Source organism: Abramis brama (assembly GCF_963993115.1).
Source record: "Abramis brama genome assembly, chromosome: 17".
In the NCBI taxonomy this organism is placed as follows: Eukaryota; Metazoa; Chordata; class Actinopteri; order Cypriniformes; family Leuciscidae; genus Abramis; species Abramis brama.
The window spans coordinates 32,573,715-32,587,418 of NC_139979.1; the positions used below are offsets into that span (position 1 = coordinate 32,573,715).

The 13,704-nt window shown below is 37.3% G+C and overlaps 1 protein-coding gene across 1 annotated transcript in view; it reads right to left on the reverse strand.

The window, feature by feature from the left end:
* Positions 1–13,704, reverse strand: part of ascc3 (activating signal cointegrator 1 complex subunit 3) — a 224,412-nt gene that overhangs the window by 71,681 nt on the left and 139,027 nt on the right. Inside the window, exon 15 of the mRNA XM_084088603.1 lies at positions 523–714. Coding sequence (XP_083944729.1) covers positions 523–714 — 192 coding nt within the window. The remainder of the gene's footprint in view (positions 1–522; positions 715–13,704) is intronic.

Genomic DNA, 13,704 nt, shown 5'->3' on the forward strand with positions numbered 1-13,704 from the left:
TGCTGTGATTGGTTGACCGGTAACAGTGCGTGCCCAAAACCAAACCCCCATTAGCATTTATGAATTTCAGCTCTTTCTCAGCATTTGATACACAATGATATGAACAGCAATGATGGTGTCGGTTTTACCATATAAATTGCTTTGGAAGTGCATCAAAATGGATTCGCAGTGCTGAAAACAGCGTCTTCTCGACATGTTGCCAAAGCTAACCAACTTTTTACAGCCTTCACTACAACTACAGTGTTTGAGGGCGGGGCAAAGTAGACTGTTCGTGGGCAGCCAATGAAGACCATTATGCAAATTTTATACAATCCTACATAGGTTCGTGCAAAAAGTAAGAGTGGAATTACTGACGACTGATTGACAAAAACTCCTTTTATCTGCACTTTGATCTTTGCAGACATTTTACATTTACAAACAGCTATAAACATACTACATAAAAGGTAATAGCTGAAAAGCATAATATGGGCACTTTAATAATTTCATGCACACATCCACAAGCCAGCAGCGATGCGTCCTGACCTTGATGATGACTGCGTGAGCGGGTAAGTTAACACCCCAGGCCAGCGTGGCGGTGCACACCAGAATCTTTATGTATCCTCTGGAAAACATGTTCTCCATGAGGGTTCGGTCCTGCCGTAACATCCCGGCGTGATGGATCCCGAATCCGTCGGGAAACATCTCCCTCATCTGCTTGTTTCTGGAGCGCTGCACCTGTGGCACACACAGCATCACACATCAGGAAACACACACTCGTCTGGAGTGAAGAGGTTACAGTGGGGATAAAGGAGCACCGGGGTAAACAGTGCATTTGATTTAGTTACACTTTATTTCCAAAGGTTTACAACTATAAGCAGTGTTGTGCCTGAACGCGTTCATTGAACGATAGTTCATGAACTCGTTCATATTTTGGGTGAACGTGAACTGAACGTACTGTCTTACTGCCTGATGAACGTTACTGTGAACTCGTTCATTCTGGTGTGTGTGAACGCCACGCTCTCTCAGTTTAACTTCGTTCAATAGAGTGCCAGATTTCTATAGAGCCTTCCATGCGAAAACCCGGCTAAAACACACCGTAAACCGGCCGTAGCGGAAAAAACACCCAATCTGGCAACACCAGCCACCAGTGTCACTGACTCTCTTGTTCGACCTCGTTCATCAAAATGAACAAATCTTTTTTCGAGTCATTTCGTTCATCCACCTACGCAATCTTGATCATATTCTGAATTAAGAAATCATAATAATGCAGTCAAAAATCGTTTACAGGGAACATAAATAATTACTTTACCTTCCGAGTCTTACGTTCATTTGTCACGTGACAGACGCAATGAATGGATCGTTACAAATCAAAACAAAAAGCAGCAAGGAGGCGTCGTATGATCATTTAAACGAGTTTTATGACAAGGTCGGTGAGGATGGGAAAAATCTGACGCATAGCTTCAGTGTTAAAACTGATAAAATAATTGTCTGTGGTTCTATATGGGCTGTGGCAATCATTTTGAAAAATAATATCTCGCAGCAACATGGGAAAAAAAGAACTATGAACTAGTTCATTTTTGGAACTGTGAACTTAGTTCAAGATTTTGAGTATGAACTGAACTAGTTCATTTTAAAATTTGTGAACTGAACTTTGAACTAGTTCATGTAGAAAGTGAACTTTCCCAACACTGACTATAAGCAACTTTGCAACTACATGTCAACTAGCAGTCATTAGAGTATTAGTAGACTGTTAGGGTGTAGCATAGACATGTAGAGTAGGATAATGTCTATTGAGGAGCATCAAAATAAAGTGTGTGCAGATATTACACAGACAGTCTACTAATACTCTAATGAGAGTTAGCTGGCATGTAGTTGCAAAGTTACTTATAGTTGAACGTCTAAAGTGGACAATCGAAATAAAGTGTTACCTTTTATTCTCATTTAAACCACTAGATGGCACAGAAACTGAACACAGCAGTTTCCTAAACATTTCATTATGCACATGGACATTTGGCTGATTCTCGACAAGATCCCGGGCAGCAATGGAAACTTGATTCTGCACTAATTTGATATAATATTTAATGATTTAAAATAATTTATACAGCAAACAAATGAAAATCGATACAATTACAGAATAGGTATTGTTAATGTTTTTCAGTTTTGTCAAAGGTAAAAAGTTTTTGATTAATTAAAGAATATGTAAAATTATGGTATTTGTGGTCGGGGCGAAAGGCACAATAACTGATATAATAATCAAAAGCTGGCTGACTTTTCCATTTGTTGACATGACATGGTTAGATTCAGATGTTTAAAAATCATGTATTAAGTTGTGTGTCCACCTTAGAGATAATCACCATATTAATAATAAAACCACATTTAAAAAAATATGATTAATAAAATATATTCATTGTAACACAGAGATCCCATATGAGAAATGAACGGGGCTTGGGGCAGAAAAGCATGAATGAACAAAAATGCCCTCAAAATTCAAGATGTGGGTCAAAAACTTGCCCCTGCAGAATTAAAATAAATACAAAAGGAAATATGAAAATGAATGAAAAGTGTAGATTGTGCCATTATATTTAGATATCCTCCACGGTGCATCAAATACTTATTTTTACATGTCTTTTTTGCAGCGCTAAGAGTTGCACCCAATCACACAAGTTTCTGTTGATTTATAAATGCAATGGCCTGTCAGAAGTGTCGACACTCACTGACTGAATTCTCTACTCATGCAAATTATGATTTATTCACAGTTTGTGTAACGATTTTGTTGTTAATGATGCTAAGATAACAATGTCTCGATTTACATAAATTTGAAGTGCCTTTTCCCCAGATAGTTTTTATGTATTATTATTATTTATTTATTTTTGCACAAGAATTGCAATTTTTGTTTTTTGTTGTTAAGTGTTAAGAGCTTCCCTAAAAACAAAAACATTCTTGCTGTTACAAGATGCAGAAAAAAACATGCACTGAAAAGTTATGTAGGTGGTTGACTATTTGTATGAAGTAAAAGTGTGTCAGTTGAGGAGTTGTATTTTTGATATTATGGGAAGTATGTGATTTCTATAGAAGCTTGTTTCCACCACAGATTAAAAAATAAAAAAGGTAATTGCGACTTTTTCTCTCACAATTGTGTGTTATTAATTTAGAATTGCATGATATAAAGTCACAATTGTGTGTTATAAAGTCAGAATTACGTGATATTAGAATTAAACTCGCAATTCTGACTTTTTCTCGCAATTGTGGCTTTATATCATGTAATTCTGACTTCATAACACGCAATTCTGAGAAATAAAGTCGCAATTATCTTTTAAAATGTTTTATTCTGTGGCGGAAACAAGCTTCCATAGACTTCAGATGCAGCCACAGGATCAATCAATAGCGTAATTGTGGGGCGGTACTTCCAGTTTTCTCGACAGCAGACTTTCCATTTGGTGTAGAAATAATAAATGACTTTAAAACACACTCAATGCGTGCAGAAAGAAGTGAATCCCTGCAGCAGTGCCGTCAGAGGAGTGTGATTGAGATGCGTGTTGTGTTGACAGCCGATAGAGGTCGTGACCTGCGCTGGCACCATCAGACGCTTGATCTCACCCTGCCTGAGTCTAAATGCAGGTCAACAGCAACAAGGCCTCAGTGCCGCTGAGAACAGCCCATTACACACACGTCTGTCCCTCTTCAACACACACAGAATACCAAACACACCAACATCTGTCTCGCTGCAGTCTCCACGATCGAGAAAAACACTGTGCTGGTACCATGGTGCGGTGATGGAATCAGATTATAGTACCGTGGTGCTCTGGTATACGCTACTGATTGGTTAACACACAATATTGACACAATACTCCAAAGGTAGTTCAAAGAATATCATAGTGCTAACTAGTGTTGTAGTCAAGACCACCTAAACCAAGACCAAGACCAGTGCAAGTCCCCACACTGCAAGACACACTTATGACAAAATGTGGAATATGCATATGCGGCCATTTTAAAACTCAAAGATCCGCAAAAATGCTAATCTCGATGAGGTATTAATCTAGACACAGTCCATTAGGCCTATGTCTTATATTAATGTGAATAACAGGTGGTGGAACATGCATCATATGATCCATGCATTAAGTCTTGCCTAGTAGGAAAATTATTTGATATATATTTTTCATTTACATGTTGGTACATATTGTGCAACGGGGAAGGAAACCCTGTATTTGTATATTATTTTGATTACAGTTTGTAAATATCTCACATGTGGTTTGACTTAGGCTTATGTTTTTGGTTAATATCGGCCAGTTTGGATTGGGGGGGGGGGGGGGGGGTGTAAAAAAATAAAATAAAAACTTGCATCACAATAAGTGTATTGTGATTGTCAAAACATTTTAGTAATTTAACAATTTTATTAGGTTTAGTGACAACATGTTACAATGTTTACATGGCACAATTTCTGGTAAGCTACGCTTTTCATTATTGCTTGACACAAATTTCACGATTTCAATTCAATTAAATTCTTGTGATTTGATTCAATATTGATCATTTGGATAAATATTAGATACACAAGATAGGCGTTAGTTTTTCTTAAGAAAAAAAAAAACTCACCTAATGCTGTAAACACACAGATAAATAACTCAAATTAAATATAATGCGTTTTTTATTATAATAACAACTTCATTTAATGATGTAAGTAAAATATAATAAATATGTAATATAGTAGCCTACACATATTTAGCAAAATACTCTCTATAGCTCTTTTTTTCTAGCCAACTAACGTGCGTTAATGTTGTACTGTATCTTTCAACATTGTTCATTCGTGTTTATTTACTATTAGCTAGTAGAGATGATCGGGTAGAATATAATTTGTTTTTATATCATAAGTAGCCTGCTCTGTCTTGTCTGTCGGTCTCAATTTCCTCTTTGCTTCGCGATTTTTCTGTGCGTGAGAAAACCGATGTGTGGCGTGAGAGTGTGTCAATTGCGTGAGTCTCACGCTGAATGTGTGAAAGTTGGCAGCCCTGGATTTGGCTCATGGTCGGAAGTTTAACGTCTAATCACAGTAATGAATGATTTCGTGATATACCCTCAGTTGTGGTCTTAAACGGGCTTGAAATAAAATGAAAAGTCCTCTTCGTGCGAGACAGAGACAAGACATGACTGATAAAAATGACTGATCTCGAGTAGGCAACACTAGTGCTAACATAGTATCACATCCAAAAATCATGGTATTACAATAATTTAATGTTTCATTGACCTTTTATTACCATTATAATGAATGCTAATAGAAAATACAGATACATTTTCCCAATAAAATGTGGAACAATACATATTTCAGACAGTACCAAAACTTGGGCAATCGAAAATATTCAGCAGAAAAATTTCATTTGAAACCATTTTAGAGGGCCGAAATCACTGACTGAAACAGTGGCGTTTTCTTAACGCTTCTCAGACGGTGAGCTTTGTTAGTGTCTGCTTCACGCAAACAACATGGAGAAGCAAGAACAGGCAAACGTGTGCGCTGTGTGGATTCTAGGGCTGCGTTGAAAATATTGATTTCTCTATTTTAGTGGGTCTTCATTTTGATGATCTAAGATCTTTGTCTTTTGTTTTAAGATAATCGCAATAAGCTTTGTGCTTTTATTTACAAAATGTTATATTTCAATTTTAAAACCCAATTCAAACAATAAATACCATTTTGGTGCTCTTTAATGTGGCGTGACAGATCGCTGTGATCTGATGTACGGCGTAAGGACCGGCAATAGCAAAGGCTTTATCTCCTCTATGCTTTAATTGCGATCAGCAGACAGAGAGAAGTCTCTTACCACCAGACCTCAGATTTCGTGTGGGATTGTATAGATAGAGTAGTTACAGCACCAAATAAAGATGAATGAACATCAGAAGGTTTATTGAAAGATACAGTACAACTTACTGAAATATACCATGCCTCGTGTAATCGCTCAATCAGTGTTTTAACCTCGGAAAGACGTCAATAAAACCTCACATAACGTTACGTTTTCCTCAGAATGGCCTTCAGGAACCAATGGCCAATCAGGGTTCAGAATTCTGGAGTGGCACCTGGGGCGGCCAATTAGATTCTAGAGGCCACTAACTCGCTGTTAATGAGTGTTATTATCTGCGTGTTTGGTGATCAATATGCTGATTGAATATAAAGTCCTTAATAATGACGTTCACTGTCTTTCCTTATCAAGATACTTCCATTTATCACATAATGACAGGTGTAAAAAATACCATCCTGTCGTATGGAGATAAATGTGACCCGATCTGGCGAAATGAGTCGGAAGTCGCAACGTTCCATTTTAAGATATGGGCCGATTATGTGGAAAAACAATGAAATAATAGATTTGAAAAAAATTTTTTTTTTTTGCTCAGTTTCAAAGAACAGACATTCAAAAATAATCTCCTAAAGTTTCGTGGTCCAGATAATTGAGTAAAGGTATTTAAATGACTAAGTTTACAAAGTTTTACTAAATTCGCTGAAAATTAATATTGCTTTTCTCAACTCCTCTCGTCACCTCTGAGCATTTCCCGGGAATCCCCTCAAACGTCTCTGCTCTCCAAATATGGTGTTTCACGTTGTATAGAACCAATCAAAAAGCTTAGAAATGTACACAAACGCTGATCATTTGTCAATGGGAAGCCCCGTTTCGACTGACCGGCACGCGATTGGTCCAGCCATCCTCCTGTCAGACTCATAGCGCTATGTGTAAACAAGCTAGCAGATCTCCTCAGAAAGATTAAATATTATTAATTTGAGAAATGTCGCTGTCAAAAGACAGCAAAGTCGCCAAAAAGTCGCCAAAAGCGTTGAAATCACTAGAGGCTTCTAACCTAAGCTCTGCTGCTGGTCATCAAGAGTGGCTAAGTCAGTGATTTTTTTGGATCTGGAGACGTGTCATCCTCTGATGACAGCGACAGCAGTGACAGCCCTGTAGTATTTATCGTGTATGGATGTGAGTGAGTGCAATTATTCTGTGAGTGTATTTATCTGCAAGGTGAATCCATTACAATGTGTTTGATTTATTTTAACCCAATATTTAACTGTTGGTATCTCCGTTATGAATGTGTTACACTGTTATTGTCAACTAGCCTACACAAAGATATTGCATAGGCTAACATTATTTTGTTCTCTGTTTCCTTGTCTCTCTGCCTCTCTCACTCTCTCTCTCTCTCTCTCTCTCTCTCTCTCTCTCTCTCTCTCTCTCTCTCACACACACACACACACACACACACACACACACACAGAGAGAGAGAGACACACACACACCCTCTCAAGGAAAACTGTAGCACCTCTGTTCAAACTTTCTGATTTTAGTAAATGTTTGTAAAAGTGCCTTTTAAATTATTTATTAAAATAAAAACTTTAAAATAATTTGAGCTTCAGCCTGGTTTAATAGCATATATTAATGTCTTTGGTCAAATTAAGCTGTACAATAAATAGTTTATCCCTTTAAATGCAATGGATTTTGAAAGATATCAACAAAAAACGGGCAAAAAACTTTAAAAGTGATTTTCTCAGGTTTTCAATTGGAAAAAGAGGACAGACGACCATAATTCAAATGTGTATATCTTTACAACCATTCAAGGTATGACTTTGACTTGGATATCATTTGAAAGCTTATGGTCTCCTCTTTCCATTAATACCAAAATCTCAATTTTGAAATTTGGGTCACTGTGACTCATTTTGCTGGATCAGGTCACAAATATCACTGATCATCACACTGCTTTAATGAATTGCTCCTTCATAAGAAGCCATTTCTGTTCTTCTCTAGGTCAATTTAGTTGTCCAATCCGCTGGTCTCTGTGGACCTCTGGATTCGATCAGCGCTATAATGAGAGAACCGCTCTCTGTTTTAATGTGGCGTGGCAGCAGCGTTCAGGAGGAGCATCATCTTTCAAGCCTTTTTCTAAATTCAAATGCAGGTCCCTAATAGACGTCTAAAGTGCTAAATTATACATTCTGATGTGAGATTATGTCATTTATTGTCATTTCATGCCATGTGTAATTTCAAAACATCACCAGCGCACAATTTATGCCCTTTACCAGCATGAGGCCATTCAAATGTATACATTTTACATCGTCTGAACAGGTGCTCGTCCGTGCAAAACTCACAATGCTCGGGTGTTTGAATGGTTGCTAAGGCATCAGAATCAGACGGTGAGATGAGTGGTTATTTGGAGATTGCTATCTGGTTGCTAGGGTGTTCAGGATGGTTGCTAAGGCATTGATTGTGGTTGCTAAGTATGGCTAAGTATTTACTATTAATTACAATAAATATAGTTTTTAATCGCTCTTCAGTTTGATGCACCAATATTGATTCTTAAATCCCAAGTATCAATCTTTTAGTCGATGCTGTTTTCAGTTGATGCATGTGCGAAACTTCACTAAACATTATTTTACAGCACATCCAATATTTCCAACGCTTCGTCTCAGCTTTTAAATTCTGTCAAAATACAAACAATAAATGTTGTTTTGGTGCTCTTCAGTGTGGCGTGACAGATCGCACGTGAACCGATCATCTCTTCCTCTTTACTACTAGTTATAGCACCAAATAAACATGAATGGACATAAAAAGATACAGTACAACTTACTGAAATATATCATGTCTCATGTAGTCTGTGTTTCAGAGAGAAAAATACGTTGATAATACAACAGTGTCAAGTAACTTTGAAGAGATAACTTTAGAGAAGCGCATTTCTGATAAATATAAAGACTGTAAAATATTACTTAACCGGTTAGTGATGTTTCATTTATTATATGTTTGAATAAATCTGCCATGAAAATGGCTTTTATTACAGCCACTGCTTGTTTAGAGTTCATCAACAAACTGAACTACCAAAAAAGTCACAATCAGTGAAAAGTTGATTAAAAAACACTAATGTCTAATTTAAACATTTGTATAATGTTTGAGTGTTGATTATTATATACATTTTTTTTTTTTGAACTAATTTCAAGCTTTAATATTATATAACTGACAGGGTTTACTGTAGAGTTTACAGCATTAGTTGAGACATTGATGTCCTTAAGATAAATTGACGCACTGTACCTGATATATAATCAGACTAATCGATATTGAATCGAATAAAATCGAAATCACAACAGAATCCAATCAAGAGCTTGTGAATCAGAATCAAACTGATTTGTGACATCTATGTCAATACCTAGCCCTATTGCTAAGGTGAGCAGAGCGCTTATTTGGAGATTGCCAAGAATCAATGGCTTTTCAGATGGCAAAAGCTTCAAGATCTGGAGAGATTTAAGATTGACCCAAATATATATATTTTTTTTTCTTGTTGGACACATAAGGAATTTCAGAGGGTTGAAAGTTAACTGGGTAACCATGTGTTCACATCATACCACCAAATGTATGTGCCAAAACAACAACTTCCTATCTCAAGTCACAGATGCTGATTGACATCATAAAAGTTACATAGTGTAGATTTTGCAGTATTCGTTCACCGAAAAAAGGAAATTCTGTCATAATTTAGCCTCATGTTGTACCAAACTCATGACCTCAAATGTCAAACCTCACTGGTTGTAGCATGTCATGTGTCCAAATGGCATGACGTTTGTGTCATCATATTTGATGTAGTCTTTGTTAGTGTTGTAGTACTCAAGATCGGTCTTGGTCTCGACCATTTTTTGAAGGTCTTGGTCTCATCTCGGTCTCGACTGCATTTGTTCTCGGTCTCGTCTTGGTCTCAGACTTACAAGACTCTGAGGATTTTATCTCAAGACCACAACTGAGAGGATATCCCTGAATTGCCGGTGAATTGTCTGATTTATTTGTTTACATCATTAATGTGATTTGATTTAAAACTTACTGCTAAAAATGCAATCAATAACTTATTTATAACGTGATTTCTTTTGTTACTGTGGTGCCGGGTACGAAATCAATGCAGGATTGTCTCCAAAATGCCCAAAATTGATATAAATGACCACAAAATTCAAGTTATGTTTGCAAAAACGTACTTGAATGAGATCTTGTTTTTTATATAACAGGGTATAATCAAGCAATATCACAAGAGCAAGAGAGCTGTTTTCACGAATATGAGCACAACAGCAAATGTGATGTTGATTTTATACAAACGTTCAATAAACAAGAAGTTAATATTAAGTGACAAATTTTAGACAATTTTAGACAACGTGTTTCGTTATTAAATGAATCGGCTGCTTTGAACAAATGGGTTGAATAAATTATTCTGTGGCTCACTCATTAAGTGTTTTGATTTCAGTTTCATATTTAAAAGTAGACCTAATTTTTCCATTACCATTACCAATTGCGAGTGTACCAATTCAGATGCAACTTCTGTGTCACCTCTGCAACACAAAGATGAATTTGATTGTTAGTGATTTGATTGGTAGCAGCTCTATAGTGTCTTATTATCCTAACTGTATTTATTAAATATAAGACATTTCTTAGACAGTAGATGCAAATCTTTTCAACGAATTTGAGGAGTGCTGGTCTTGGTCATGATGGTCTCGGTTTAGGTGGTCTCAACTACAACACTAGACTTTGTATGCATTTGTTGATTGATGTTTGTTTTGATTTGAAAGGGAATATAAGGTTACATTTTTATCATATAAAGTGATCAAGAAGTAGAAAACATCAATCCGGTCTTTACATTCTTGTTTGATTCTACATTCTTCAAAGCTTGAAAGCTTTGGATCCCACTCAAATTTAATCTTTTTTGTGTTCTATAGAAGAAAAAGCAATAACATGAAAGTGTTCCAGTGATGCAAAATTTGGGTGTACTATTACAAATGATCATACATTGTACCTTCTTGTAAAACATTAACAAATTCAAAACACCAAAGGTTTGAAGATAAACGAGCTGGATGAAGTTAACCTTGAAGCTGTTAGATTTCTCCCTGACGCCAGAAGAGAACATGGGTCTGGATTTTACAAATATATGGTTTGTTCACTTCTAAGTCAATAAGGCCAAAATGTAAAGCAGCTCTGTTTTGGTTTCTCTAAACATATAACCTATTTTCTATACTCGCCAGCAGCTGAAAATGAATCATCCTGAAAAATCAGTAATCTCAACAAATAAAAAGGTAAACAAGAGAAATACCCACTGAAATGCATGCAGGAGTGTGTTTGAGATGGGGAGGAGTGGCAAACGTTCTCCAGGGCACCGCGAGGCTCTAATTGAAACGCTAAGGTTTGCTTTGAGGTGTCACAGAGTATTAATGCTGTGCTTTCTGAGCGTAAGTTAAAGTGAGGCTGGGCCAGGCGCTCACGTTCAGAGGTTGGATTCAAGATGGCAGTGCATCGGCTCTCTGATCAAGGCTGATTAAGGGCAGCTGAAGAGAGATTATTAAGCAGAAGCCCGGGTGCTTTCCACCGGCCGTGGCAGACAGCGCTGATTAGCCATTACTCGGCCTTAACACAAGCAGACAGTAGCCATACCACACCGACACACACACACACAAACACCTCTGGGTGATGCAGATACTGAGATGTGACCAGATCTGAGCGAGTGGCCTGAGGACATCACAAACACAATGACCTCTGATTCTCAAATCACGCTCAGGATTGGTAAAAAAAAGAAAGTCTGTATGAGCAATGGTTCAACACATGCAGGGTCATTGCTGAGAGACAATGTCTTTACGAGTCTTAATACGTCTATTTTGACAGGGACATTAACAGAGCATCTGACCTGACACTGTTTCATTCCCATTGACACATGGTCATTTTCTTACCTTTGGCAATGTCCATTCTGCCAGTTCGGCTGCATCTCTGTAATCTAATGCTGAAAACATGCTATCAGTTTTGTTACAAGGGAAAGGAAAAAGCAAAGAGAAAAGGAAGCAGGAAGGTATGGGGGAAAATAATGGGGAAATTAAAATAGAAAAAGGACAGTGAACAGGAACATGAAGTAAAGGAAATAGGGAAAAATGAAAATTGACAGGAAAAAGAAAAGCCATAAGAGGAAAAAAAAAGGGGAAATGGGAAACAAAAAGGAAACAGGAAAAAACAGGAAAAAATAAAAAAGGAACAGAGTAAATGGATAAAAGAGGGGAGTTTAACACAGGCATGAAAACTGGTCAGGGGTAAAAAAAAAAAAACAAGGTTACCAAAGTGCCGCACAAAGAATAAATAGAAAATGTAATAACACATAAAACATATAAAATATGGGGGCCATTTTAATGTGTGGAGGCAAGTATTTACACAAAACACACAGCATGAGATTATTTTTTCTTTTTCGAACCAGAATCTCAAGGGCCCGTTTTCTCTGTTTAGCAGCATGTCTCAGCCTTGCCCTCTTCTCCTCTTCATCCGCCTGTTTTTGAGATCCTGAGCACTACCGGATCCTTTGCAGTGCATCACTCTCTCCTATCTCTCCGTGCGAAATACGGGGGGGGGGGGGGGTGGCTTCGACCACCCCGATTAACCCATGAGACCCCCTGAAAGCCTCAAAAGCACAATTTGAAGGTGGTCTCAAATTTTGTCAAAAAAATAAAAAATAAAATATTTTATTGTCACCATTATTAATTTCGTTAACGAAAAAATGTACATTGATGACCTTTTTTCCCCTGACCAAGACAAGGCGATGAGAGAAGACACCCACGTCATTAAACGATAACTGTGACTATATCAACACATGCAATATCGTTGACAAAAAAAGACGAGACTGAAATGTGTTTAGAAAAAATATAACTTATTTTTGTTGAATAAAGGAGAAGACAACATATTACATTTTTAATGAGCGTTCATGCTTACGGTTGCCAGATTTCAATAATTGAAACCCCAGTCAGAGCTTTTCTGTTAAAAGAGCACGTTTTCTACACTTCTGAAGAAGCGCGGATGATCTGAAAACACAGACAAGTAAGCTGAAGTTCCACGATCTTCATTTGAGATTTTCATTGAAAGGATTTTCTCATGACCCATTTTGGTTTTAAAACTGCGAATTTCACAGAAAGGTGAGGAGTTTTCATGCCTGTTAACAGGAAAAGGATAGCAGGAAAGGAAAGGAAAGGAAAGGAAAGGAAAGGAAAGGAAAGGAAAGGAAAGGAAAGGAAAGGAAAGGAAGGAAAGGGACAGGAATAGGAAAGGAAAAGGAAAAGGAAAAGAAAAGGACGGGAAAGGAAAATGAAAGGATGGGAAAATGAAAGGACAGGAAAGGAAAGGAAAGGAAAGGAAAGGAAAGGAAAGGAAAGGAAAGGAAAGGAAAGGAAAGGAAAGGAAAGGGAAAGGAAAGGAAAGGAAAAGGAAAGGACAGGAAAGGAAAAGGAGAGCAGGAAAGGAAAGGAAAAGGAAAATACAGGAAATGAAAGGATAGGAAAAGGAAAGGACAGGAAAGGGAAACGAGAGCAGGGAAGGAAAGGAAAAGGAAATGAAAAGGAAAAGACAAGAAAAGGAAAGGATATGAAAAGGAAATGACAGGAAAAGGAGACCAGGAAAGGAAAGGAAAGCAAAGCAAAGGACAGGAAAAGGAAAGGATAGGAAAAGGACAGGACAGGACAGGACAGGACAAGAAAGGAAAATGAGAGCAGGGAAGGAAAGGAAAAGGAAATGAAAAGGAAATGAAAAGGAAATGAAAAGGAAATGAAAAGGAAAAGACAGGAAAAGGAGAGCAGGAAAGGAAAGGAAAGGAAAGGAAAAAGAAAGCTTAGGTGGAAATTGGAAATAAAAAAGAAACAGACCAAAGAAAGCAAAAAGGAAGAGAAAGTAAAGGGAATTGGGAAAATAATGGCATTTAACAGGAAAAAGAAAA